Genomic DNA, 26019 nt, shown 5'->3' on the forward strand with positions numbered 1-26019 from the left:
GGCATGCATCAAAGTTCTTTTGTTTTGTTTTGTTTTGTTTTTGAGGGGATGGAGTTTTGCTCTTGTTGCCCACCTGGAATGCAATGGCGTGATCTCGGCTCGCTGCAACCTCCACCTCCTGGGTTCAAGTGATTCTCCTGCCTCAGCCTCCCGAGTAGCTGGTACTACGGGTACACACCACCACGCCCAGCTCATTTTTGTATTTTTAGTAGAAACGGGGTTTCACCATGTTGGCCAGGATGGTCTCGATCTCTTGACCTCATAATCCACCCACCTCGGCCTCTCAAAGTCTTGGGATTACAGGCGTGAGCCACTGTGCCCGGCCAGAAGTTCTATGTTAATTTGACTTGCAGCATGTGTCAGTGATCATTACTCACCTAAGTCACTAGTTCTCAACTGGAGACAGTTTTTCCCTGTGGGGGGAATTTGGCAACATCTACAGACATTTTTGGTTCTTACATCTGGCTATGGGATGCTGCTGGTATCTAGTGTGTAGAGGCCAGGGATGCTGCTAAACATCCTACAGTGCACAGGACAGGACACGACAGTGAAGAATTATCTGGCCCATAATGTCACTAGTGCTGAGGCTGAGAAACCCCCATTCTAGACCAAGAAATGAAAGAGGAAATCTTTAGAAGCAGTAGAGATGGCACCTCTGTTTGTGTTGTAGAATATTCTGGGTTCATTTTCTGTGATGGGATCACGTAGAATTGTTCATGGTGTTTCATTGTTGGTTATCATTGTTTTGCCTCTTTCAAGTGAATGGGTAGATGGGTAGGGCCAAAGTCACAGGAAGAAAAGTGTGATGTGTTCAATTTGTATTGTTTCATTTTGCAAGGGTTAAATTATTGTTAACAAAAAGAATAATGATATAAAACATTTCTTATTTTACTATCTCAAGATTTGGAATTTTATTTAATTACTCTAAATAGCATTTGTGGCCAGGCACAGTGGCTCACACCTATAATTCTAGCACTTTGGGAGGCTGAGGCAGGAGGGTTGCTAGAGCTCAGGAGTTTAAGACCAGCCCAGACAACAAAGTGAGACCCTGTCTCTACAAAAAATACAAAAATCAGCCGGGCATGGTGATGTGCACCCGTAGTCCTAGCTCCTTGGTGTGTGTGTGTGTGTGTGTTTGAGACAGAGTCTCGCTTTGTTGCCCAGGCTAGAGTGCAGTGGTGCAATCTTGGCTCACCGCAACCTCCACCTCCAGAGTTCAAGCAATTCTCCTGCCTCAACCTCCTGAGTAATTGGGACTACAGGTGCCCGCAATCACGCCCAGCTAATTTTTGTATTTTTAGTAGAGACAGGGTTTCACCATGTTGGCCAGGCTGGTCTCAAACTCCTGGCCTCAAGTGATCTGCCCACCTCAGGCTCACAAAGTGCTGGAATTACAGGCGTGAGCCACTGCACCTGGCCTAGTCCTAGCTACTTGGGAAGCTGAGGTGGGAGGATCACTTGAGCCTGGGAGGTTGAGGCAGTAGTGAGCTGAGGTTGTGGCACTGCACTCCAGCCTGGGTAACAGAGGAAGACCCTTCTCTAAAAAAATTAAAATTAAAAATAGCATTTGTTCCTAATGAAAATGTAGTTTACTAATTATGTAACAATTTTGTGTTGACAAAAAATTCTCTACTTATATAAACTTGTGGACCTCTTTTTTTTCTTTTGAGATGGAATCTTGCTCTGTTATACAGTGGCGCAATCTCAGTCCACTGCAACCTCTGCCTCCCGAGTTCAAGTGATTCTCCTGCCTTAGCCTCCGTAGTAGCTGGGATTACAGGTGCCCGCCATCACGGCCAGCTAATTTTTGTATTTTTAGTAGAGATGAGGTTTCACCATCTTGGCCACTGTGGTCTTGAACTCCTGACCTTAGGTAATCTACCCGCCTCGGCCTCCTGAAGTGCTGGGATTACAAGCGTGAGCCACTACGCCTGGTCAGACCCATTGTTTATTCTATTAACAACTGCTGAAAGAATAACTAAATGAGATGATTAGGATATATTTTGTAAACCTACCAAATATTCTTAATGTAGCACTCTGAATTTCAAAAAGCATCTTATTGATTCCCAGGGTTGTCTTGTACTCTGTATTTGGAGTTTCTTGCTGCATAGGAGCATGAGTTTTACCATGAGTAAGTAAAAACCTCATAATGCAAGATCACCAATGATGAAATTCAATTTTTTATCATGTTTCCCTTTCTTATGCTAATATTGTCACTGCTACTTCAAAAAAAAAAACAAAAAAAACTTCTATTATACCTAAATTTGTCAATAAATGTTCACTTTCAAATTTTAAAGATACATAAATGGGCCAGGCACAGTGGCTCACACCTGTAATCTCAGCACTTTGGGAGGCGGAAACAGGCAGATCACTTGAGGTCAGGAATTCCAGACCAGCCTGGCCAATATGGGGAAACCCCATCTCTAATAAAAATACAAAAATTACCCAGGTGTGGTGGCACAAGCCTGTAGTCCCAGCCGCTCTGGAGGCTAAGACAGGAGAACCACGTGAACCCAGAAGGTGGAGGCTACAGTGAGCCAACATCGCACCACTGTGCTCTAGCCTGGGCGGAAAAACGAGACTCTGTCTTAATAAATAAATAAAAAGATACATAAATGGGAAACAAGAGAGAGAAGATAAGAAAATCAGCGGAGTAGTCTAGGGGGTCCAACAGTCTAATAATAGGAGTGCCAGAGAACACAAAATGGAAAATTTCCCAGAACTAAAGAAACTGAGTTTCCAAATTGACAGGAGTCATTGAGTACCTGGTACAATACCGAAAATAGATCCGTGCAAGGTAATAAAATTTCAGAACACTGAGAATGAAGAGAAGATTCTATACGGTTCTGAAAAGAAATAATCGATCACACACAAAGGATTAAAAACCAGAACAGCTTCAGACTTCTCTACCACAGTAGCAAAAACTAGATGACAATAAACCAATGCCTTCAAAATTCTGAAAAAAGAATACTGTTTCTAACCTAGAATTCTATACCCAGCCTTAATCAAATGTGAGGATAAAATGAAGATATTCTCAGGCATGCGAGATCTTGTTTTGTTTGTTTGGTTTTTTGTTTCTTGGTTTTTTTGTTTTGTTTTGTTTAGACCAAGTCTCACTCTGTCACCCAGGCTGGAGTACAGTGGCGTGATCTCAGCTCAGCTCATTGCAACAACCTCTGCCTCCTGGGTTCAAGCAATTCTTGTGCCTCAGCCTCTCGAGTAGCTGGGATTACAGGCACATACCACCATGCCTGCCTAGGGATCTTTTTCAAATGTACCATTTCTCAGTAAACTATTAGGGGAAGTAGTCTACCAAAACAAGGGCATAAACCAAAAAAGAGAAAGATGTGAACTACAGAGGATAAAAGCATTAATACAGCAGGGAACCGAAAGGAATTTCTAGGATGCTAGTAAAAAGAGATACCAAGATGATAGTCATGCCTCATCAAGTGTGACTCAAAAGACAAATGTGGCCGGGCACAGTGGCTTATGTCTATAATCCTAGTACTTTGGGAGGCTGAGGCATTAGGATCATTTGAGCTCAGGAGTTCAAGACCAGCATTGGCAACAGAGTGAGACTTCGTCTCTGTTTTTTTTTGAGACGGAGTCTCGCTCCATTGCCCAGACAGGAGTGCAGTGGTGCCATCTCGGCTCACTACAAGCTCCATCTCTTGGGTTCACGCCATTCTCCTGCCTCAGCCTCCCGAGTAGCTGGGACCACAGGTACCCACCACCATGTCTGGCTAAGTTTTTGTATTTTTAGTAGAGACGGGGTTTTACCATGTTAGCCAGGATGGTCGCGATCTCCTGACCTCATGATCCGCCCGCCTTGGCCTCCCAAAGTGCTGGGATTACAGGCCCGGCCTTTGTATTTTTAGTGGAGACGGGGTTTCACCATGTTGGCCAGGCTGGTCTCAAACTCCTGACCTCAAGTGGTCTGCCTGCTTCAGTCTCCCAAAGTGCTGGGATTACAGGCGTGAGCCACTGTGACCAGCCTAAAATAAAATTGTTTTAAGAAAAGAAAAACAAGAGACAAATGTTTTGAAGACTGTTATCCCCAAGAGATAGATGTGGTAAGTGCCACTATCCCCTGGTCTCCTGCTTTCATTGCATCACCTTTTGAAACCTGCCAATATTCGGGCACTAACGAACTTCTCATGGCCCTGCCCACTGATTCCCCAGAAGAAAGCTCTTATCAACCCTCGGGGAAGTTGAAGCCAGACCATGACCGACAGACTGCAGTCTTCACAAACATTGGCAATACTGCCCTTTCTTTACCTAGTTAGCTATGTACCACCTACTCAATTTCTAAGTTGATCACCTTTAACATTCATATATAACTAGTTGTTGAACATTAATAACCCAGCTGATTGAAAAAAAGGTAAGAGGATACCCGTTTAAAGGTAACTAATATCTCACTGTAGACAGGTATAGGAGCCGCCTAACAAACTTGAGGGTTGGTGTAGTAAGCACAGCTGGTTATCAGCAGTGTGAAGAGAGTAAGAGTGATTCCTACAGGTGGTGTTAGTCAATGTCTTCCCATTCAAGTCGCTGTGGACCACAGAGGCCAGTGGACCAGGCACTGGATGAAACAAGCAAAAAAAAAAAAAAAGAGGATAATTATGACTATTTTTACTAGTACAATGTATTCAGTGAATTTTTTGAGTCAGCACTGTGCTAAGAATAAACATGCTCTTATTTAATTCACATGGTAATCCTCCAAGATGAGTATTATCATTCGTACTTTACCAAAGTGTAGGGAGCTGGACTAACTCTCCTGAGGTCAGACAGCCGGCAAAAGGCAGAGACCAGGTCCAGCCCACGTTGGCTGACTCCAGGAGCCCATGCTCTTAACCACCACACTGACCAGGGAAGAAGAAATTGGATCTCAAAAATAATAATAATAAAAGTGAACAGCCTGATGGATCTTAACCTAATCATTCACTGAAAAAAATACATGTCCTTTTGTATCAACAGCCATGTAAGAACCTTCCCAATGTTCTTTTCAACTATGCAAAAAAAAAAAAAAAAAAAGATGGAAGTGGCTGCAAGGGAGGGGGAAGAAGTGCAAGAAAATGGGAGGAGAAAACGAGATTGAAAGGAGAGGAATGACAAAAATAAAATCAAGTAAATGAACAAAACTGCATCCCCTAGGGTCTCCCAGATTCACCCTTAGGGTTCAGCCAAGCTGAAGACAGTGCTGTTTATAAGCATGATCGGGCTATGCCACACAGACCTGGGCTTCAAATCCCAACTCTGCGAATTATCTGCACAGGAAAAGACAGGTACCAGGTCTGGAGACTCAACAAAGATTTTTTTGATGAAACGAATGGCTGTAGACAAGTTACTTAAGCTCAGTTTGCCAATCTGTAAGGTAGTGGGTCCTAAAACCTGCCTTTAGGGCTGGGAGGGCCATCTCAGGGACACGTGGCTAGGGAGGGCTTGGCAACAGGAATGAATATCATCATGTCTGTGACTCCCTTCCTTGGCCACCCACCCCCGGCCCCGACTACACTGATCTGCCAACTTGCCTCTTTCCCCACCCTTGTCCCCACTCCAACTGTGACATCCTTAAGGGCAGTAATTCTGTCTCTGCTACTTTGTCTTGTTCATGCTTCCATAGCCATGCCCAGCCTCCGTCAGCTGAGGGAATGGTCTTGTTCCTGGGGAAGGCGACATGGGCAGAGGACGCACCTGGTCACTGCGGGCGACTCCATAGCGCAGCTCGTTCACAAAGTGCTCGCAGTTCTCGCTGGTCAGCTTGTAGAGCACCTCCTGCCCCACCAGCTCCTCCGCCCGCTGGATGATTTTGCTATAGGGCAGCGGTGAGTACTTGTCATCATGTTTGTTGTTGACCTGGTACTTGTCACTCCCGGCCACATCATACAGCAATTCCTTCTTCACGATGGCCTTGTCAGTCAGGGCAGACATGACACTGGCTGCACCCGCTCCTGCAACCTCACCTGCAGATCCACAAAGAGGAAACGGATTGGTTCTAGGAAGGGCCACAGAGGCTCAGAGGTGGCCCCCAGCAGGGTATCTGCCCTTGGCTCCATCCACATAGGATAAGCAACATGTGGAAGGGTCAGACGTGTGGCTGTGGGCCTTGGGGGAAGGTGTGTGCCCGTAATCCCAGCTACTCAGGAGGCTGAGGCAAGAGAATCGCTTGAACCCGGGAGGTGTAGGTTGCAGTGAGTCCAGATTGCACCACTGCACTCCAGCCTAGGCAACAGAGCAAGACTCTGTCTCAAAAAAAAATAAGGATAAAAATAAAACATTCCAGAAGGCCAGGCGCGGTGGCTCACGCCTGTAATCCCAGCACTTTGGGAGGCCAAGGCGGGCAGATCACTTAAGGTCAGGAGTTTGAGATCAGCCTGGCCAACATGGTGAAATACCATCTCTACTAAAAATACAAAACTTAGCTGGGCATGGTGGTGCACGCCTGTAATCCCAGCTACTCCAGAGGCTGAGGCAGGAGACTCGCTTAAACCCAGGAGGCAGAGGTTGCAGTGAGCCAAGATCATGCCACTGCACTCCAGCCTGGGCCACAGAGCAAGACTCCACCTCAGAAAAAAAAAAAAAAAGAGGGTCTATAACAGTTCTATTCATAGCAGTCAAAACCTGCAATGAGTCTGATGTCAGCAAAATGGATGCTAAATTGTGGCATATTCATATAACGGAAAATACACAGCAGTGAAAAAGATCTCCTGCTACTCACAGCAGCATGGATGACTCACATGGGCATGATGTTTGCTAACAGAAGCCAGACACAAAAGAGTGTAGGCCATGTGATACCTCTTCCATGAAGTTCTAGAACAGGCAAACCTCATCTATGGCAGGAAAAGCTAGAATGATGGTTGCCTGGGCGAGGGGTGCAGAGGGGATATTGTAGAAGCATGAGAGAACCTTTCAGGGTAAGTGGCACAGTGGGAATGTTCTAGTTGTTGATCTGGGACATTGTTACATAGATGGATTTTTTTTTTTAATTCACTGACTGTATACTTTACTATACTTGTACATTTTACAATATTTATGTTATACCCCAGTTTAAGTTAAAGGCTTAAGAGGAGGGTGAGGAATTCTCACGAGAGTTCTCCAAGTTAAGTATTCATATCCTCAGTTTGCAAAAAAGGAAACCAAGGCTGAAGAATGGAAACTGGATTCATAACCAGTCTCTCTGCCCAAACACCTGCACTCTTCCCAGGAGCTTTATGCTTAAGAGTTGAGTGTGTTGCGGCCAGGCGCGGTGGCTGACGCCTGTAATCCCAGCACTTTGGGAGGCCAAGGTGGGTAGATCACAAGGTCAGGAGATCGAGACCATCCTGCCTAACACAGTGAAACCCCATCTCTACTAAAAATACAAAAAATTAGTCCGGTGTGGTGCCAGGCACCTGTAGTCCCAGCTACTCAGGAGGCTGAGGCAGGAGAATGGTGTGAACCCGGGAGGCAGAGCTTGCAGTGAGCTGAGATCACACCACTGCACTCCAGCCTGGACAACAGAGTGAGACTCTGTCAAAAAAAAATTTTTTTTTGAGTGTGTTGCATACAAAGTCACAGCATAAAAAAAATCAAAGCAGAGCTTCCCCCTCAGATGCCACCTCGGTCCCTCTAAAGCAGCGGTCCCCAAACTTTTTAGCATCAGGGACAGGTTTCATGGAAGACAATTTTTCCATGGACTAGGCAGGGGGGAGGGATGGTTTTGGGATGATTCAAGCACATGATGTTTATTGTGCACTTTATTTCTATTATTATTATATTGTAATATATAACGAAATAATCATACAACTCACCATAATGCAGAATCAGTAGGAGCCCTGAGCTTGTTTTCCTGCAACTAGACAGTCCCTTCTGGGGTGATGTGTGACAGTGACAGATCATCAGGCATTAGATTCTCATAAGGAGTGATATGGTTTGGCTCTGTATCCTCACCCAAATCTCATGTTGAACTGTAATCCCCACATGTCAGGGGAGGGACTATGTGGGAGGTGATTGAATCATGAGCGAGATTTCCCTCATGTTGTTCTCATGATAATGAGTGAGTTCTCACAAGATCTGATGGTTTAAAAGTGTGGCACTCTGGATGTGGTGGCTCATGCCTGTCATCCCAGCACTTTGGGAGACTGAGGCAGGTGGCTCTCCTGAGGTCCAGAGTTCAAGACCAGCCTGACCAATATGATGAAAATCCATCTCTACTAAAAATAGAAAAATTAGTCGGGTGTGGTGGCAGGTGCCTGTAATCCCAGCTACTCGGGAGGCTGAGACAGGAGAATCACTTGAACCCGGGAGGTGGAGTTTGCAGTGAGCCGAGATTGTGCCATTGCACTCCAGCCTGGGCAACAAGAGCAAAACTCTATCTAAAAAAAAAAAAAAAAGTGTGGTACTCCCCTGCCTCCCGACACCGTGTAAGACCTGCCTTGCTTCCCCTTCACTTTCTGCCATAATGGTAAGTTTCCCAGGGCCTCCCCAACTATGCAGAATTGTGAGTCAATTAAACCTCCTTTCTTTATAAATTACCCAGTCTCAGGTAGTTCTTTATAGCAGTATGAAAACAGATAAATACAAGGAGTGTGCAACCTAGATCCCTTGCGTGTGCAGTTCATAGTAGGGTTCATGATCCTATGGGAATCTAATGCCGCTGCTGATCTGACAGGAGGCGGAGCTCAGGCGGTAATGCAAGCGATGGGGAGCAGCTGTAAATACAGATGAGTTTCGCTCGCTTGCCCGCCACTCACCTCCTGCTCTGCAGCCCAGTTCCTAACCAGTACCAGTCCGGGGCCTGGAGGTTGGGGACCCCTGCTCTAAAGAACCCCCTGAGGTTCCAAGGAGCAGACCTTGAAAACCAGTACCCCACACCAAACTGCCCCACATCAAACTTCTTGTAATACTCAGAGACAGCTGCCAGTTGGGAAGCAAGAAGAATGTTGGGGTCACTTGTTACCCACAGTTCCCCATCCCCTCTCTTCCCAGTCCCTGGGGCCCATCACAGTGGAGGTCCTGTGTGTTCTTACTTGGAGGGGCCAGGTGAACCACATATCCATCGCCAACATAGATGGCCCAGTGTCTGTAGAAAGGGCGAAAAATCTCAATCAGGTCTCCAGGCTTAGGCTCCGGCTGCAAAACCAAGAACAGGGCTATTAGAGGCAGCATGAGATCATGGAACCCGGGCAGGGCTCAGTGAGGAAGGTGCAGCTGAGTAGTCCCCAGCTATCAGCTCAGCAGAACGTATGTCCTGAGCCCTGCTCTGCCAGGTCCAATGTCAGTCCAACTTCACAAGCTTGTGACCCAGACCTGCAGGCACCATGGGCCTGCCCTTCTGTCAATACAAATTACCAAGTGCAAACCTAAAAGGTTTCTTCATGAGCTGGAGTCTCTGCCTTATTATTTCTAGGAATATTATTTATTGAACTCTTACTCTAAGCCAAGCACTCCACTCCGTGTTTTACAAGATGGCTCAATAAATCCACACAGCCATCCAATGATGAACCCCATTTTATGGATGAGGAAAATCAAGGCCTAGAAATGCAAAAGAATTTGTGCAAAGACACATGGCTCATGAGTGACTTGGCCAGGACTGAACGCCCAGCTGGCTGATTCCCAGCCCAGTTTGACCATTCGGGAAACACTACCAGTTATGTGACCAGAACTGCCCACCTGGGGTCCATGCCAGAGGCTGAGGGATCTGGAGGGCAACCCACAGACACTCCCCAACACCTGGCCTGGGCCTAATGGAGAATTGGTGTCAGTCTCCGGCAGTAATGTCCCCCGGCTGCTCAGCCTGATGCTAAGGTGTGTGCGTGCACATTAAACTAGTATGTGTGTGAGGATAGATGCGTGAGTGTGAGACTGCGTGTGAGTGTGAGTGTGCATATGTGAGAAGGGGAAGGTAGGGAGGGTGCGGTAAATGCTCTCACCCTGTTAGGGGAGCATGGAGCAGAGTTTGAGAAAACTTCAGAGAGGTTCAAGATCGCATCCATTCAACATTATCCACGTCCCAGCATCAGACCCTGCACTAAGTGCTGGGGGAGGGGGAGTTCCGATTCTCACCAGAATCGGGGTAACGACCTTCTCTGGTCCAGGCCAACCTTTAAACTCTTCTAATGAGCCAGGCACGGTGGCTCACGCCTGTAATCCCAGCACTTTGGGAAGCCGAGGAGGGCAGATCACAAGGTCAGGAGATCGAGACCATCCTGGCTAACATGGTGAAACCCCGTCTCTACTAAAAATACAAAAACAATTAGCCGGGTGTAGAGCGGGTGACTGTAGTCCCAGCTACTTGGAAGGCTGAGACAGGAGAATGGCGTGAACCCGGGAGGCAGAGCTTGCAGTGAGCCGAGATAGTGCCACTGCACTCCAGCCTGGGTGACAGAGCAAGACTCCGTCTCAAAATAAAAAATAAAAAATAAAACCCTTTAATAAGCAAAGAAATCAACCTTTTAGAACACCTAGAGACAGAGCCCATCAGAGGCTGGTTCTGGCCCCTCATCCTTTGCTGGAGTCTTCAGCCACCATCAGAGCTAAACTGCCCTCAGCACAGTGAACATATGGGGTAGGGGCTCTGGCTTGCTTGCACACAGGGGTAGATCCATAGGGCTCTGCCCATATCTCACCACCAAGCTCGGTGGGCCTACCAGAGACATTCCATCAAGGATGAAGGATGGGGAGGACTCATCCTTGGATGACCTCCCCTGGGCACAGATGTTGAGCAGTGGGTAATAGCCAATCACAACTCTACAATGCCTGTGAAGGAGGGTCAAGGGCCAGTTTGCTTATTATTTCACAGAAACATTAAAACTACAAATGGGTAGCATGTGTGGCAGAGAATTTTACAGATAAATCATGTTCTTTTGTTGCAGTAAATATAATTTCTTTTCCAAAATAGAAGGCACCCAGTTCTTACTGAGAACCTATTTCAGAACAATGGACAATGGTCACGATTTATGAATCCCATTGTTTTCCAGGGGGAAAAAAAAGAGTATTAATTGTTTGGTTAGAGTTTGGGGATTCAAGAATCCCCGAAAAGAAATTTAAACAGGAATCCCCCCAAACAGAAAAGGACATGAAGACTGGGTGGGTTCCCATCCCCGAGGGAGCCTGCAGGTTGGAAAAGGAGATGGTGTAGACATCAGTAAGACCATGTTGAGTAATGAGCAGCCGGTGGTGCGCAGCACCAAAGAGCTCACCTGCTCCATGTAAGTACTAATGAGAGGAGCCCTCACATAGAACATGCTGCTTTTTTTTTTTTTTTTTTCCTTTTTGAAATAGGATCTCACTCTGTTGCTCAGGCTGGGGTGCAGTGGCATGATCATGGCTCACTGCAGCCTCAACCTCCCCAGGCTCAGGTCATCTTCCCACCTCAGCCTCCCAAATAGTTGGGAGCACAGGTGCACACCACCATGCCTGGCTAATTTTTACATATCTTTAGTAGAGATAGGGTTTTGCCTTGTTGCCCAGGCTGGTCTCAAACTCCTGGGCTCAAGGGATCCTCCCACCTCGGCCTCCCAAAGTGCTGGGATTACAGGCATGTGCCATCACCCGGCCTCATGCTGCATATTTTAAAACAGAAGTTATTACAATGACAAAAAATAATTTAAAATATTATAATGGTTCAGGCAAAAAAAGTATTCCGTTATCCACAAAGGAAGAGCAAAAAAATCATACCCAAAAAGTCACATGCTGTATGATTCCATCTACATGTCATTCCAGAACAGGCATAACTATTGCACAGAAAAGTGATCCATGATTGTCACAGGGGTTGAGGAGAGGGACTGACTAGCAAGAGGCATGAGGGAATTTCAGGGGTAAAATTTCTATACTCTTCTACATCTTTGTTTTTGTTTGTTTGTTTGTTTGTTTTTTGTTTTGTTTGAGACAGTCTCGCTCTGTCACCCAGGCTGGTGTGCAGTGGCGCGATCTCGCCTTACTGCAACCTCCGCCTCCCGGGTTCAAGCGATTCTCCTGCCTCAGCCTTCCAAGTAGCTGGGACTACAGGCATGCACCACCACGCCTGGCTAATTTTTTGTATTTTTAGTACAGACGGGGTTTTACCATGTTGGCCAGGCTGGTCTTGAATTCCCAGCCTCAGGTGATCCACCCGCCTCAGCCTCCCAAAGTTCTGGGATTACAGGCATGAGCCACCAAGCCCAGCCTACTCTTCTACATCCTGATTGTGGCAACCATTCTGCAATTAAAGTGTTCATTAAGACTCACAGAAGTAAACACTGAAAGGGTAAATTATAACTTAATTTTTTTAAGAAAGTAAATTTTAAAAATAAATAAAAATTAAACAAAAAAAAAATTTTTTTTTTTCTTTTTTTTTTTTTTTGAGACAGAGTCTGGCTCTTTTGCCCAGGCTGGAGTGCAGTGGTGCGATCTTGGCTCACTGCAAGCTCCGCCTCCCGGGTTCATGCCATTCCTCTGCCTCAGCCCCCGGAGTAGCTGGGACTACAGGCACCCGCCACCATGCCCGGCTAATTTTGTTTCTGTATTTTTAGTAGAGACGGGGGTTTCACCATGTTAGCCAGGATGGTCTCGAACTCCTGACCTCATGATCTGCCCGCCTCGGCCTCCCAAAGTGCTGGGATTACAGACGTGAACCAACGCGCCTGGCCAAAGTAAAACAAAAAAATTAAATAATTTTTAAATATGTATTTACAGTTTGGAAGGAAAAAAGCTGTAATTTTTTTTTTTTTTTTTTTTGACATTCAGCCAAGTTACCTATTCTTTGTAAGGGCAAGAGAGACATGTTCCCACATTCAACACATAATTATGCTCAAGCTTAACACATAATTTCACTCAAGACAACTTCTTTTTGAAAATGAAGTAAAAGACAGTGGGCCCACCTATGGAGCCCTACACACTAGTTAATGTTCACTTGGCAACTTGGATATCTTTAAAAGACACGGCTGAGTGGGAAAATGGGGATGAGCTCTGTAACACAATGCCACTTATATAAATTAAAGATACACAGCCAGGCACAATGGCTTCCACCTGTAATCCCAGCACTTTGGGAGGCCAAGGCAGGTGGATCACCTGAGGTCAGGAGTTCAAGATCAGCCTGGCCAAGATGATGAAGCCCTGCCTCCACCAAAAATACAAAAATTAGCCAGATGTGGTGGCGTGCGTGCACCAGTAATCCCAGCTACTCGAGAGGCTGAGGCTGGAGAACCTCTTGAACCCAGCAGGTGGGGGTTACAGCAAGCAGAGATCGCACCATCGCACTCCAGCCTGGGCAACAGAGTGAAACTCTGTCTCAAACAAAAGGTGACCAGGCGCAGTGGCTCATGCCTATAATCCCAGCCCTTTGGGAGGCCGAGGCAGGCAGATCACTTGAAGTCAGAAGTTTGAGACCAGCCTGGCCAATATGGTGAAACTCCCCGTCTCTACTAAAAATACAAAAATTAGCCAGGCATGGTGGTGCACACCTGTAATCCCAGCTACGTGGGAGGCTGAGGCAGGAGAATCACTTGAACCCAGGGGGCAGAGGTTGCAGTAAGCTGAGATCATGCCATTGCCCTCCAGCCTGGGTGACAGAGACTCTGTCTCAAAAAAAAAAAAAGAATGATGATTAAAGGGAACAAATAAATAAACAACCACACAAGAGAGGGAGGTCTTGTAGGGACCAGCAAGGACAGGGTGCTATGAACTGAGGATATGAATAATTCACCTCTACCGCTAAGATCCACCTAGAAAAGCAAGTACTTATCATTATATACATCACCCATCTCAGCTGAATCAAAACTAAGAATCTAAAAACTCATGTTCTAAATTTAGAAGTATGAAAACAGCAGTTCATGGGCCAAATTTGGACCTCTGCCTGTTTTCATATGGCCCACCTACAAGCTAAGAATGGTTTGTACATTTTTTTTTTAATGCTTGGGGGAAAAGTCAAAGGAGGAATAGTATTTAGTGACACATGAAAATTATACGAAGATCTAAAATGTTTACTATCATGGCCAGGAGCAGTGGCTCATGCCTGTAATCCCAGCACTTTGGGAGGCCAAGGCAGGCAGATCACTTGAGGTCAGGAGTTTGAGATCAGCCTGGCCAACTTGGTGAAACCCTATGAAAAATATAAAAATTAGCCACGAGTGGTGGTGGGTACCTGTAGTCCCAACTACTCAGGAGGCTGAGGCAGGGAGAATCGCTTGAACCCAGAGGCGGAAGGTTGCAGTGAGCTGAGATCGCGTCATTGCACTCCAGCCTGGGCGACAGAGCAAGACTCTATCTCAAAAAATAAATAAAATAAAATAAAATAAAATAAAGTAATACAATGTTTACTATCTGCCCCTTTACAGGAAAAGTTTGCCAACCCCTATTGTAAGACAACCTACAGTGATTCCAGGAATGCCACTGCACTGCGTCGTCAGGTAGTTCTCTGCTCCAGGATCAAGCTCAGGGCCAGCAGAGTGCCTGGGAAGAGAACTACCTCCTCCACGGCAAAGTTCAGGGGAACCCCAGCCCACACAATGACCAAGGCTCTCCCATACAGCTCACGAAGCGACTGGCAGAGCTGAGACTCTGCACCCACGGGATTTCAGAACAAAAAGCCTTTATCTCTGCACAAAAGCAGTGTCACCAAGAGCTGCATAGCAACCATTTTCCTTAGCAAGCAAACTGAGGAGCAATTTCTGGTCTCTGAAATTCATATTGAAAAAAACAACGTGGATGCCGGGCTTAATACCCAGGTAATGGGGTTGATCTGTGCAGCAAACCACCACGGCACAGTTTTTTTGTAACAAACTTGTACATCTTGCATAGGTATGCTGGAACTTAAAATGAAAGTTGAAGGAAAAAAAAGAAAAAAAACAACCCTAACAACCATCAATAAGGACTAGTTAAGTAAATTATCCTACATCCACACACACACACGCAGACATTAGAGACAGCAAGGTGAATTTACATGAGCAGGCATGGAAATATTAATTGAGAATAGCAAGTTGAAAGACATTATTATTCCACTGTTGCTTAAAATATATTTTTAGGCCAGGCGCAGTGGTTCACGCCTGTAATCCCAGCACTTTGGGAGGCTGAGGTGGGTGGATCACTTGGGGTTAGGAGTTTGAGACCAGCCTGGCCAACATGGCAAAACCCTGTCTCTACTGAAAATACAAAAATTAGCTGGGTATAGTGGCACATACCCGTAGTCCCAGCTACTTGAGAAGCTGAGGCAAGATAATTACTTGATCCTGGGAGGTGGAGGTTGCAGTGAGCTGAGATCATGCCACTGCACTTAGCCTGCCTCGATAAAATATATATGTATACTTTTTTATACATGTATGTATAAAATGTATTATATACTACATATGAGCTAAGGAAAATAACCAAGCTGTTGTATATTACATACACAACAGTGGGTGGTTGGGATTCAGGAACTTTTATATTTCATGTTATTTTATTATTTGAATTTTCATTAATATGAATTACTTTGACAATAAAAATGTTAAAAAGTATTTAAAGGGGAAACTATACTCATTGTTGATGGACTTGCAGTTTTTAAGTTGGGAAATGTGGATATTGTCTGTTGCCAAACCTCATGAAACTTGCCTCTCAATTGAAGGTATTAATTTTCTTTTTAATTATTTTCTAGGCCGGGCACGGTGGCTCACACCTGTAATCCCAGCACTTTGGGAGGCCAAGGAAGGTGGATCACTTGAAGTCAGGGGTTTGAGACCAGCCTGGCCAACATGGTGAAACCCTGTCTCTACAAAAAATACAAAAATTAGCCAGGCAGGGTGGTACATGCCTGTGGTCCCAGCTACTCAGGAGGCTGAGGCTGGAGAATCACTTGAACCTAAGAGGTGGAGCTTGCTGTGAGCCCAGATGGTGCCATTGCACTCCTATCTGGGAGACAGAGCGAGACTGTCTCAAAAAAAAAAAAGTATTTTCTAGTTTTCCAAAATGTTTAAATAAGCATGTGTTCATTTTAGAATCAGAAATTGAGTTAAGACTTGACAAAATCAGTGGTAATCCGTACAATCACTATCATGTAGAAATAGCAAAACCAACACAAGCAAAAAGACTAGAAAGATCTACAGCAATATCCTAATGGACATTCCTTCTGTGTGCTGGGTGCAGGGGCTAAGCGTGGTTTTTGTGATAATTTTTGCTTCCTTCTATTTTTCTGTATATTCCAGGTCTTCTGCGATGAGCATCTTTAAGTTTACAGCATGCTTCTCAACATTTTATCGTGAAAAATTTTCAAATGTTCAAAATTGAGGCCAGGCACAGTGGCTCACGCCTTGTAATCCTAGCACTTTGGGAAGCCAAGGCGGGTGGATCATCCGAGGTCAGGAGTGCGAGACCAGCCTGGACAACATGGTGAAATCCCATCTCTCTTAAAAATACAAAAAAAATTAGCTGGGCATGGTGGCGGGTGCCTGTAATCCCAGCTACTCGGGAGGCTGAGGCAGGAGAATCGCTTAAACCCGGGAGGCAGAGGTTGCGGTGAGCCAAGATTGCGCCATTGCACTCCAGCCTGGGGGACAAGAGCGAGACTCTGTCTCAAAAAACAAAACAAAACAAAACAAAGTTAAAGGAAGCTTTTTAATGAACCTCTGTATACCTGCCACACAGATTGTGCGATTATGTGACTGTATTTGCTTCATCACAAATATGTTTATCTATTCATTCCCTCTGTCCAGTGTCTCTTTTTTTTTTTCTTTTTCTCTTTTTTTTTGAGACAGAGTGTTGCTCTGTCACCCAGGCTGGAGTGCAGTGGCACGATCTCGGCTCACTGCAAGCTCCACCTCCTGGGTTCACACCATTCTCCTGCCTCAGCCTCCCGAGTAGCTGGGACTACAAGTGCCCGTACCATGCCCGGCTAATTTTTGTATTTTTAGTAGAGATGGGGTTTCACTATGTTAGCCAGGATGGTTTCGATCTCCTGACCTTGTGATCTGCCTGCCTCGGTCTCCCAAAGTGCTGGGATTACAGGCATGAGCCACCGTGCCCAGCTCCCCCCCCTTTTTTTTTTTTTAATTTAAGAACCAAGGCACTGAGGGAGTCCAAGGCGATGTCAGGGCAATGACAACACAGCCGACCCGCACTCTGTGCTCTAGTTCACGGGATTCCTGACTCCACGCCTGCAGCCTTGATCCGCAGCTGTGGTTCTCAGACCTGAGCCTGCACGAATTACAGGAGAGGGGGTTGCTGACACATAGGGTCACCATAGCTTTTTGGCAGTTCCCCTCCTCCCCCGTCAAGGGCATGGTGTAAGCAGTCAACAACACCCCTGGAGAATCCCTTCACCTTGGGAGGATGCCCACCTCTGCTTTGGAGGGCCAAGAAACCCATATACTGGCTGAGCTGTGCGCCCAGCACCTATCTAGGCACCTGGGCTCTGTGACCAGAGTGTGGAGCTTTTGTTCAGTAGCAGGAGACAAAAAGTTTTTTAAAATACCTTAGGCTGGCGTGGTGGCTCACGCCTGTAATCCCAGCACTTTGGGAGGCTGAGGTGGGTGGATAACCTGAGGTCAGGAGTTCAAGACTAGCCTGGCCAACATGGCAAAACCCCGTCTCTACGAAAAAAAAATACTAAAAAAATAAATAATTTGCCGGGCGCGGTGGCTCAAGCCTGTAATCCCAGCACTTTGGGAGGACGAGACGGGCGGATCACAAGGTCAGGAGATTGAGACCATCCTGGCTAACACAGTGAAACCCCGTCTCAACTAAAAAAAAAATACAAAAAAACTAGCCGGGCGAGGTGGCAGGCGCCTGTAGTCCCAGCTACTCGGGAGGCTGAGGCAGGAGAATGGCGTAAACCCGGGAGGCGGAGCTTGCAGTGAGCTGAGATCCGGCCACTGCACTCCAGCCTGGGCGACAGAGCGAGACTCCGTCTCCAAAAAAAACAAATAAATAAAATAAATAAATAAATAAATAATTTAGTAAATAAATAAATAATCTAGAATATGAGAAAAGATTCCAAACCAACAGAAAGGCCGGGGATGAGCCCTGCAGGTGGCTAACACCTCCGGAGAAGGCTCGGGAGAAGCCCGAGCAAAGGCCCCAGCAGGGCGCATGTCTGAGCAACAGCAAAGAGGCCAGCAAGGCTGGAGTAGAGGTGCCAGGGGGGCAGAGGGTGGGAAGCGGGGGTGGAACGGAGGGTCGAAGAAGAGCAGCCAGGCCGGCAGGCAATGCAGCACCTGACAGCGCTACGCCCTTGCCTCTGACTGTCACTGGCAGGAGCCACTGCCAAGTTTAGAACCCAGGAGACTCAGGATCCAACTTGGGTTTTAAAAGGGTCCCTCTGGCTGCTGTGTTGAGAAGAGATGAGATGTAGGGTGCAAGGAGGAAGCGGAAACCTATTGGGAGGCAAACTGCAGAGATGGGGGATCCGGGCATGAGTAATAACGGATGCTGGATCTCCTTTTAAGCTGCAGGCCACCGATGGTGCTGATGGAATGAGGTGGGATGTGAAGGAAAGAGGAGTCAGATGACCCCAAGGTATCTGTACAGAGCAACTGGGAGGCTGGGATGGGGCTGTTTAGAGACAGAGTAGGCTGGGGGAGAACCGGGCCCTCACGCTGGGCAGCGGGTATCCCAACGAGAGGCAGGGACAGAGCGCACACATCAGATGGAGCTCGGGATCATGGTTTAGAATGAGGATCATCTGTGATCCTTATGAGAGCAGCTCCTACTGAGAGGTGGAGGCAAATGCCTGGCTGAAATGTGTTTGAGAGAATGGGGACACAGTGGCATGTGCCTGTAGTCCCAGCTACTCAGGAGGCTGAGGCTGAAGGATCACTTGAGCCAGGAGTTCAAGGCCAGCCTGGGAAACATATGAGACCCTCATCTCTAAAATTTAATAATAATAATAATAAAGAAAATAAAGAGAGAGAATGGGAGAAGATGAACTGGAAGTGATGTCAAAGAGAGCACCTGAGCACTTGAAATTTTTGTTTTGGTCTTGAAAGATGAAGGAAACTTGTATGTGGTAGAGACATAATTTAAACCCCCATCTAAGGACATCCAAATCCTACACACCATACTGCAATCATAGAAGCTGGTGGGGAGGAAGTGGCCTTTAAGGAGATGTATGGAGACAGGCAAGCAGGAGATAAGGAGACGGGAGGAGAGGCAGGCAGGGCAGGGGCTTCCACTGTGGTGAGTGGGAATCTCAAGGTGCTCTTGGGGTTTGGTCAGAAGCAGGGTCCCTGGGGTGAAGCCCAAGCCTGGTATTTTTTTCAAGTTCCCAGGTGGGCTGGGCACGGTGGCTCATGCCTGTAATCTCAGCACTTTGGGAGGCTGAGGCGGGAGTATCAAGAGGTCAGGAGATCAAGGCCATCCTGGCTAACACGGTGAAACCCCGTCTCTACTAAAAATACAAAAAATTAGTCAGGCGTAGTGGCATGTGCCTGTAGTCCCAGCTATTCAGGAGGCTGAGGCAAGAGAATCGCTTGAACCCGGGAGGCAGAGGTCACAGTGAGCCGAGATCGTGCCACTGCACTCCAGCCTGGGCGACAGAGCAAGACTCCATCTCAAATAAATAAATAAACAAATAAATAAATTAATTAATTAATTAAAAAAATAAAGTTCCCAGGTGATTCTACTGTGCAGCCTGGAGCAAGACCACAGGAGAAGCGTTGTCTAAAGGGGAAAGGCGGGGAAGACTGAAGAGTTGGGTTGAGATGGGCAGTCATGCCTCATTTCACAGATGGGGAAACCGTAGCTTAAGGGAGGTGATGTCACCTGCCCAAGGCAGCCTGAAAGTGGCAACCAGCCTCTTCCTCGCCCCTGCAAAGAGAAAGAAGACAGCCCTGCCCTACAGCGGACTTTACCTCTCTCCAATCAAGGTCCCTCCAGATGTATCCCTGCAACTCTGACTCAGTCCAAGACCCCTGGCTCTGCCACTGTGCGGGACCAGGGAGGACAGTGAGGATGCTTTCAGAATACTTTTTAACCCAAGGGTTGAAACAAAACAAAAAGAATGTTTTTCTTTCACTCAAGGCTATGCAGGAAGCATGCCAATCCACCTATGTGTCATTTGTCTCATCAGAGTTTGAGGGTTTGGGGTTGTTTATAACATATTTCCGGACTACAAAAAATACAGAAAGTGGGACAAAGAGCATGAGTGCTCTGCTTTTAAATCAAGATGGATTTAATTTTCAGAAACAGCATTACACACTTGGGGCTCTGAGTTCAAATCTGAGCTCTACTACTTACTAACTATATAGTCTTGGCCAAGTTACCTAATTACTCCTAGCCTCAGTTTCCTCAGCTGTAAAATGGGGATAGGTACAGCACCTGATTTGTGGGATTATCCTGAGAATCAACGGAGTTAATACCTAAAAGACACTCAGTAAATAGGGCTTGATAACATAGGAGCCATTCACTAACTGGCAGCTTTTACTGCCACCGTTCCCCAGGATGCTGTCATTATTTTTGATTTGGAAAGGTCACAGACAGCTCTGGGACCAGCTGGAGACACGGTGGAGGTTGTGAAACCCAGAATGAAACCAATCCTCCATGTTCGCAAAACCACATTCTGTGGTGAGTGTGGAAACCCCTCAACTCGCCCCCCTTCACTTCTGACACTTCTGACGCCCTGGGGGAAAAGCTTGTGATAAAAGGAAAGGCTAAAGTCCAAGGTGGGTACTGAGAAAACATTTCCCAGTTGGGAGTTTTGGTGGCAAGGTTTTAGGAAAAGAAAAAACCCATGAGGAGCTAGGTCTCTATTTTCTGAGGCTGCATTCCCAGAAACAGGGCCCAGCTCACCCCCGGGGGCCTCAACTGAGCCCCTCTGTACTCTATTGCTGTGTGATCTCCAGGGATCACGTCACCTCTCTGAGTTTCTCTGGTAAACAGGGCTAAGACCCATCTGTCAGCATTTGTGTAAGGAATCATTGAAATAATGGAAGTGAAAGTTGTAAAAGCACTTATGCCTATGAGAGGGTTGAGACCCCATGCCACAGGCTGGGTTGAGGACAGGCAGGAGAAGGAGGAGGCCTGGCTCCCCAGATTGCCAGCCTCGGGCACAGAGAGAAGGAGGAGGAGGCATGAACAGCAGCTGACCTGACACATTACACTTTCCCTTATTGCCACCCTGTGCCCAGGCCTCTTAGCAAATGGGGGACAGAGAGTGGCAGCTCTGGCAGGCATCAGGCCCAGCCTCAGCTGCCCAAAGGTCATAAATATCCTGCAAAAGGAAGCAAAGCTCATCTACCCTCCCAGGCTTTGACCACCAGGCCCAGGCCTATTCTCCTACAGGGCAAACCTCACCTTCTGCGGAGTCAGAATTGCCCCTCTACTCACCCCCACTACTACCACCAAGCACTGCTGGGGGTTTTCACCTGTTACCTGGAATCCTTATAAGAGCCCCATGTTACCAGTCGGGAAACTGAGCTCAGAGATGGGAATTAATTAACTTCCCTAAGGTCCCGGAGCTCCCCAAAAAGCAGCACCAGGATTCCGCAGCAGACCTGCCTGAGCTTCAAGGTGAGGTTCTTCCCACCACACCAAGTAATTCACACCAAGGTACTGACATTCAACAACTGTGCTCCCATGGCAAAACTGGCCTCTGCCTCACCGCACCCTGGGCCTGAAATGCCCTTTTGCTGTTCACCTGGAAGATTCCTACTCATCCCTCGAGATGGGCTCAACATGTCCACTCCTCAATGCGTCCCCTGATGCTTAAGCAAAGCGAGTTGCTGCTGCCACCACAGCCAAGCCATAGCCCTATTATTGGATGACTCATTGTTAAGCCTAGCCTGTGGGAAGAACTGATCAGTTTCCTTGGCCAGCCTGCCAGCATTCCAAGGGCCAGGATTCCCTCTAATTCACCATTATCCAGCCTGGCACTGACAATGTTCTCAGCAGAGGTATATGGCAGAGGGATGCACGGCTTCCTCCTCAAGCCCCTCTCAGCCTGTGGCTGAATAAGGATGAAACCCTGCAAGGCCTGAAGCCCCAACTGCTATTTAAGAAGGGTCCTCTTTTCTTCTTCTCTCCCCTCCCCTTTGCACCTTAACTAATTCCACAGAGATCCATCAGAACATCAAGCAAACTTAGATTACAGAGCAGTCAATGACGGAGTCTTGACTCAGAGAACAGGGAAGGCCTATCAATTTCCTCATATTATGGAGCCTCACTTTCACTTTGGGGTTTCATTTCCTTGGCAGCAGCTGCTCAACAAGCCACAGATTCAAGGATGGGGCAGGTGGAGGAGGGAAGGGAAAGGCTCCCCGCCCACTCATTCTAGCAAATTTGGAACACAGAGAGGAAAGAAATAATCACAGCAGGAGGCATCACAGGCTGAACTAAAGGGCTCAGGAAACTGTGGACACAGCCTCTTCCATCCCCCAGGAGGCTCCTGGGAGCTGCTTCAACAACAACTAACATAAAAGCCGTAAAGGCCCACAGTGGGGAGGCAGGAGCTGTCTTTCCCCACTGTAGACAAATAGGAGCAAGATTTCTGTAGAGGATAGTTTTGTTTGGAGTTTTTTGTTTTGTTTTGTTTTTTTCTGCAGGGTCGCGCTCTGTCACCCAGGCTGGAGTGCAGTGCTGCAATCATGGCTTACTGCAGCCTCGACCTCCCAGGTTCAAGTGATCTACCCACCTTGGCCTCTCAAAGTGCTGCAATTACAGGCATGAACCACCCCATCTGGCCCAAAGGGAATTTTAAAACAAAAATAAAACCTATCAAAAGTCGGTCTGCTGGCCGGGCGTGGTGGCTCACGCCTGTAATCCCAGCACTTTGGGAGGCTGAGGGGGGCAGATCACGAGGTCAGGAGATCGAGACCATCCCAGCTAACATGGTGAAACCCCATCTCTACTAAAAATACAAAAAATTAGCCGGACGTGGTGGTGGGCGCCTGTAGTCCCAGTTACTCGGGAGGCTGAGGCAGAAGAATGGCGTGAACCCAGGAGGCGGAGCTTGCAGTGAGCGGAGATCTGCCACTGCACTCCAGTCTGAAAAAAAAACAGTCGGTCTGCCTTTTATTACTACCATGTGCTGGCCATTTTAAACAATGTCAGTAATAAAATACCACTCCCCCCAAAAATGTCTTATTTGCCTAAATTCTAATTGCTGCAGTTACCATTGAGATTTAATCATATACATGTGAGCCTCCAATTAGCACATTTTTATTTCTTATCCTTCTAAAACTTTTGTCTTCTACAAGTTAAATCAGAGAACATGCAGTTACAGTCAGTTCCTGAAACACACAGACTCAGCCACAATTTCTGTTTCAGCAATCAGTTCCTAAAGGCTCAGAATAATTTGAACTCCATTTATACAGTTTATGTAGCCAATCTCTGTGGTCCTGCATTTTCCGGTGTTTAAACAGAAAATAGCCTGTCTCCCAGTGCCAAAAGAAACTAAAAGAATGATGTTTGAAAGCCTGGGTGACTTTCATCATTTCTAAAGCAATGGATTAAATAAATGTCAAGGTTCACTATCACTCAGCTATTTTCTCTGATTTTTACAGAAGAAAAACTTGGGGAATTTTGCCAAATATAATTGAAATGTATGATGCGCTGAACGCGGTGGCTCACGCCTGTAATCCCAGCACTTTGGGATGCCGAAGCGGGCAGATCACCTGAGGTCGGGAGTTCGAGACCAGCCTAATAACATGGAGAAACTCTGTCACTACTAAAAATACAAATTAGCCAGGCGTGGTGGCGCATGCCTGTAATCCTAGCTACTTGGGAGGCTGAGGCAGGAGAATTGCTTGAACCCAGGGGATGGAGGTTGCAGTGAGCCGAGATCTTGCCATTGCACTCCAGCCTGGACAAGAGTGAAACTCCATCTCAAAAAAAAAAAAAAAAAATGTATGAGGAACTGTCTGGTGAAGATTTTGTTGTTGTTGTTTTTGTTTTTAGAGACGGGGTCTTGCTATATTACCCAGGGTAGTTTCAAACTCCTAAGCTCAAGTGATCCTCCCACCTTGGCCTCCCCAAGTGCTGGAATTACAGTAATGAACCACTGCACCCAGCCTGTCTTAGTGAAAATGTCTCTAAAAAGGAGATATTTAGGCTGCTAGAAATGATTAAAGAAAAATGACTTAGGCAGTATTGCAATGTCTGGAATTTATTATGAAATGGGATTTTTTTTTTTTTTTTTTTTTGAGACAGAGTCTCGCTCTGTCGTCCAGGCTGGAGTGCAGTGGCGTGATCTTGGCTCACTGCAAGCCTCCGCCTCCCGGGTTTATGCCATTCTCCTGCCTCAGCCTCCGGAGTAGCTGGGACTACAGGCGCCCGCCACCTCGCCCGGCTAGTTTTTTTGTATTTTTTAGTAGAGACGGGGTTTCACCGTGTCAGCCAGGATGGTCTGGATCTCCTGACCTCGTGATCCGCCCGTCTCGGCCTCCCAAAGTGCTGGGATTACAGGCTTGAGCCACCGCGCCCGGCCATGAAATGGGATTTTTATAAATCTCTGCCAAACTAATCCTGATCGTTAAGGTTTTTCCTTTGTCTCTCTAGTTTTATATGAAAGCAGCTTTTGAAATTAAAATTAATAAAAAAGTTATTCAATCAACTGTGAGCAAAGATGGACTAGTAGATATAGCTCCCCTGAATACTGACCATGAATATGCAAAGAAGATTGATTTTGACAATGTCATGAACAACTCTTCAGAAGTTTCCAAAACAGAAATTGTAATATTATTATTCATCACTGATAGCAGCCTACACCTAAGAATAAGTTTTTCCTTTTTTCAAAAATACATTAATGTGATTCAAACCTACTAATCCATTACTTTTTCCTGCTTTTGCACTATCACATTTACTTTATTTTTCATTTTTCAGTTTTTTACTCTCATGCTTACATATATGAGATTTATACTGTCATGATTACATATACGAGGTTCAATAAAAGAAAATGTTCACTGTGTTTCTTTCTGGACATTATTACTATTCATTGCATGATCATTGCCAAAAATAATGTTGTCAGATAGAGAAGGATATTAAAAAGTGACCACTCCAGGTGTCAAACATGCCAGATACACCCTGACACCAGGCAAAACTCTTCATATGGACTGAGATAATAACAACAGTGAACTGTGGTTGAGCACTCAAAATGTGTGCTAGGCATTGTTCTGGGCACTTCGTGAGTATTAAGTCATATAATCTTCACTCTGCAGCAGGCTCGGTGGCTCACGCCTGTAATCCCAGCACTTTGCAAGACCGAGGCGGGCGGATCACGAGGTCAGGAAGTCGAGACCATCCCGGCTAACACGGTAAAACCCCATCTCCACTAAAAATACAAAAAAATTAGCCAGGAGTTGTGGCACGCGCATGTACTCCCAGCTACTCGGGAGGCTGAGGCAGAAGAACCGCTTGAACCCGAGAGGCGGAGGTCGCAGTGAGCCGAGATCGCGCCACTGCACTCCAGCCTGGGTGACAAAGTGAGACTCCATCTCAAAACAAAACAAAACAAAACCTTCACTCTGGGAAACAGTGGATTTGAACTTGATCGGAGTCTCACAGCCAGATGCTCAACATTAGGTGGGTCCACCTCCAAATCCTGTCCTCTGAATCCCTCTGCTGCGGTCCGGCCAGGGGAAGGGGGGCAGTCGCCCAGCACAGTTACGCTGGGAGTCCGCTGGCAGGGCTGGTCATGGGATGAGTCAGCTGACACAGCCCCCAAGGCCTGTCCCGGTGCCCGGGTGTGGCTCCGGAGGGCAGCGCCGGACGTCTGCGGACAGACCTGCCCCCCTGGCCACCTCCCTCCTGAGGGTCCCGCCGTCCGCTGGGCGCGTTTCAGGCAGGGCGCCCCCACACCGGCCCCCGGAAGGATGCACCGAGACAACTCCGACAGGTGCGCGCCGACCCGCAGCTGACACCGATGCCCCGCAGCTGACAGAGGTGTGGGCCCCACATCCTCCAGGCTCCTCTCTCGGAAGCAGTAATTCAGGCTCCGAGACAACGAGTCCCCATTAACCAGGGGCTCCCACCCCCGCCCAGCCCCGCCCCGCACTTACAATGAGCGCACGCATCTTCTCTCGCGGTGTGGACCCTCAAGGCCAGGCTCGATTTCGCTGCGTAGATGTCTGAGGCAGGGGGAGCAGGGATTTATTGTCATTA

General features: G+C 46.9%; 1 protein-coding gene across 1 annotated transcript in view; it reads right to left on the minus strand.

Moving 5' to 3' along the window:
- Window positions 1–26019, minus strand: part of LOC101026384 (phospholipase A and acyltransferase 3) — a 34460-nt gene that overhangs the window by 8023 nt on the left and 418 nt on the right. The window contains exons 2-4 of the mRNA XM_009185798.3: window positions 25917–25985; window positions 9009–9111; window positions 5695–5963 (exon numbers count right to left, since the gene is read on the minus strand). Of these exons, the coding sequence (XP_009184062.1) occupies window positions 5695–5963; window positions 9009–9111; window positions 25917–25931 (387 nt within the window). The 5' untranslated portion in view covers window positions 25932–25985. The remainder of the gene's footprint in view (window positions 1–5694; window positions 5964–9008; window positions 9112–25916; window positions 25986–26019) is intronic.

The sequence above is a fragment of the Papio anubis genome, chromosome 12, assembly GCF_008728515.1.
Source record: "Papio anubis isolate 15944 chromosome 12, Panubis1.0, whole genome shotgun sequence".
NCBI classification, from domain to species: Eukaryota; Metazoa; Chordata; class Mammalia; order Primates; family Cercopithecidae; genus Papio; species Papio anubis.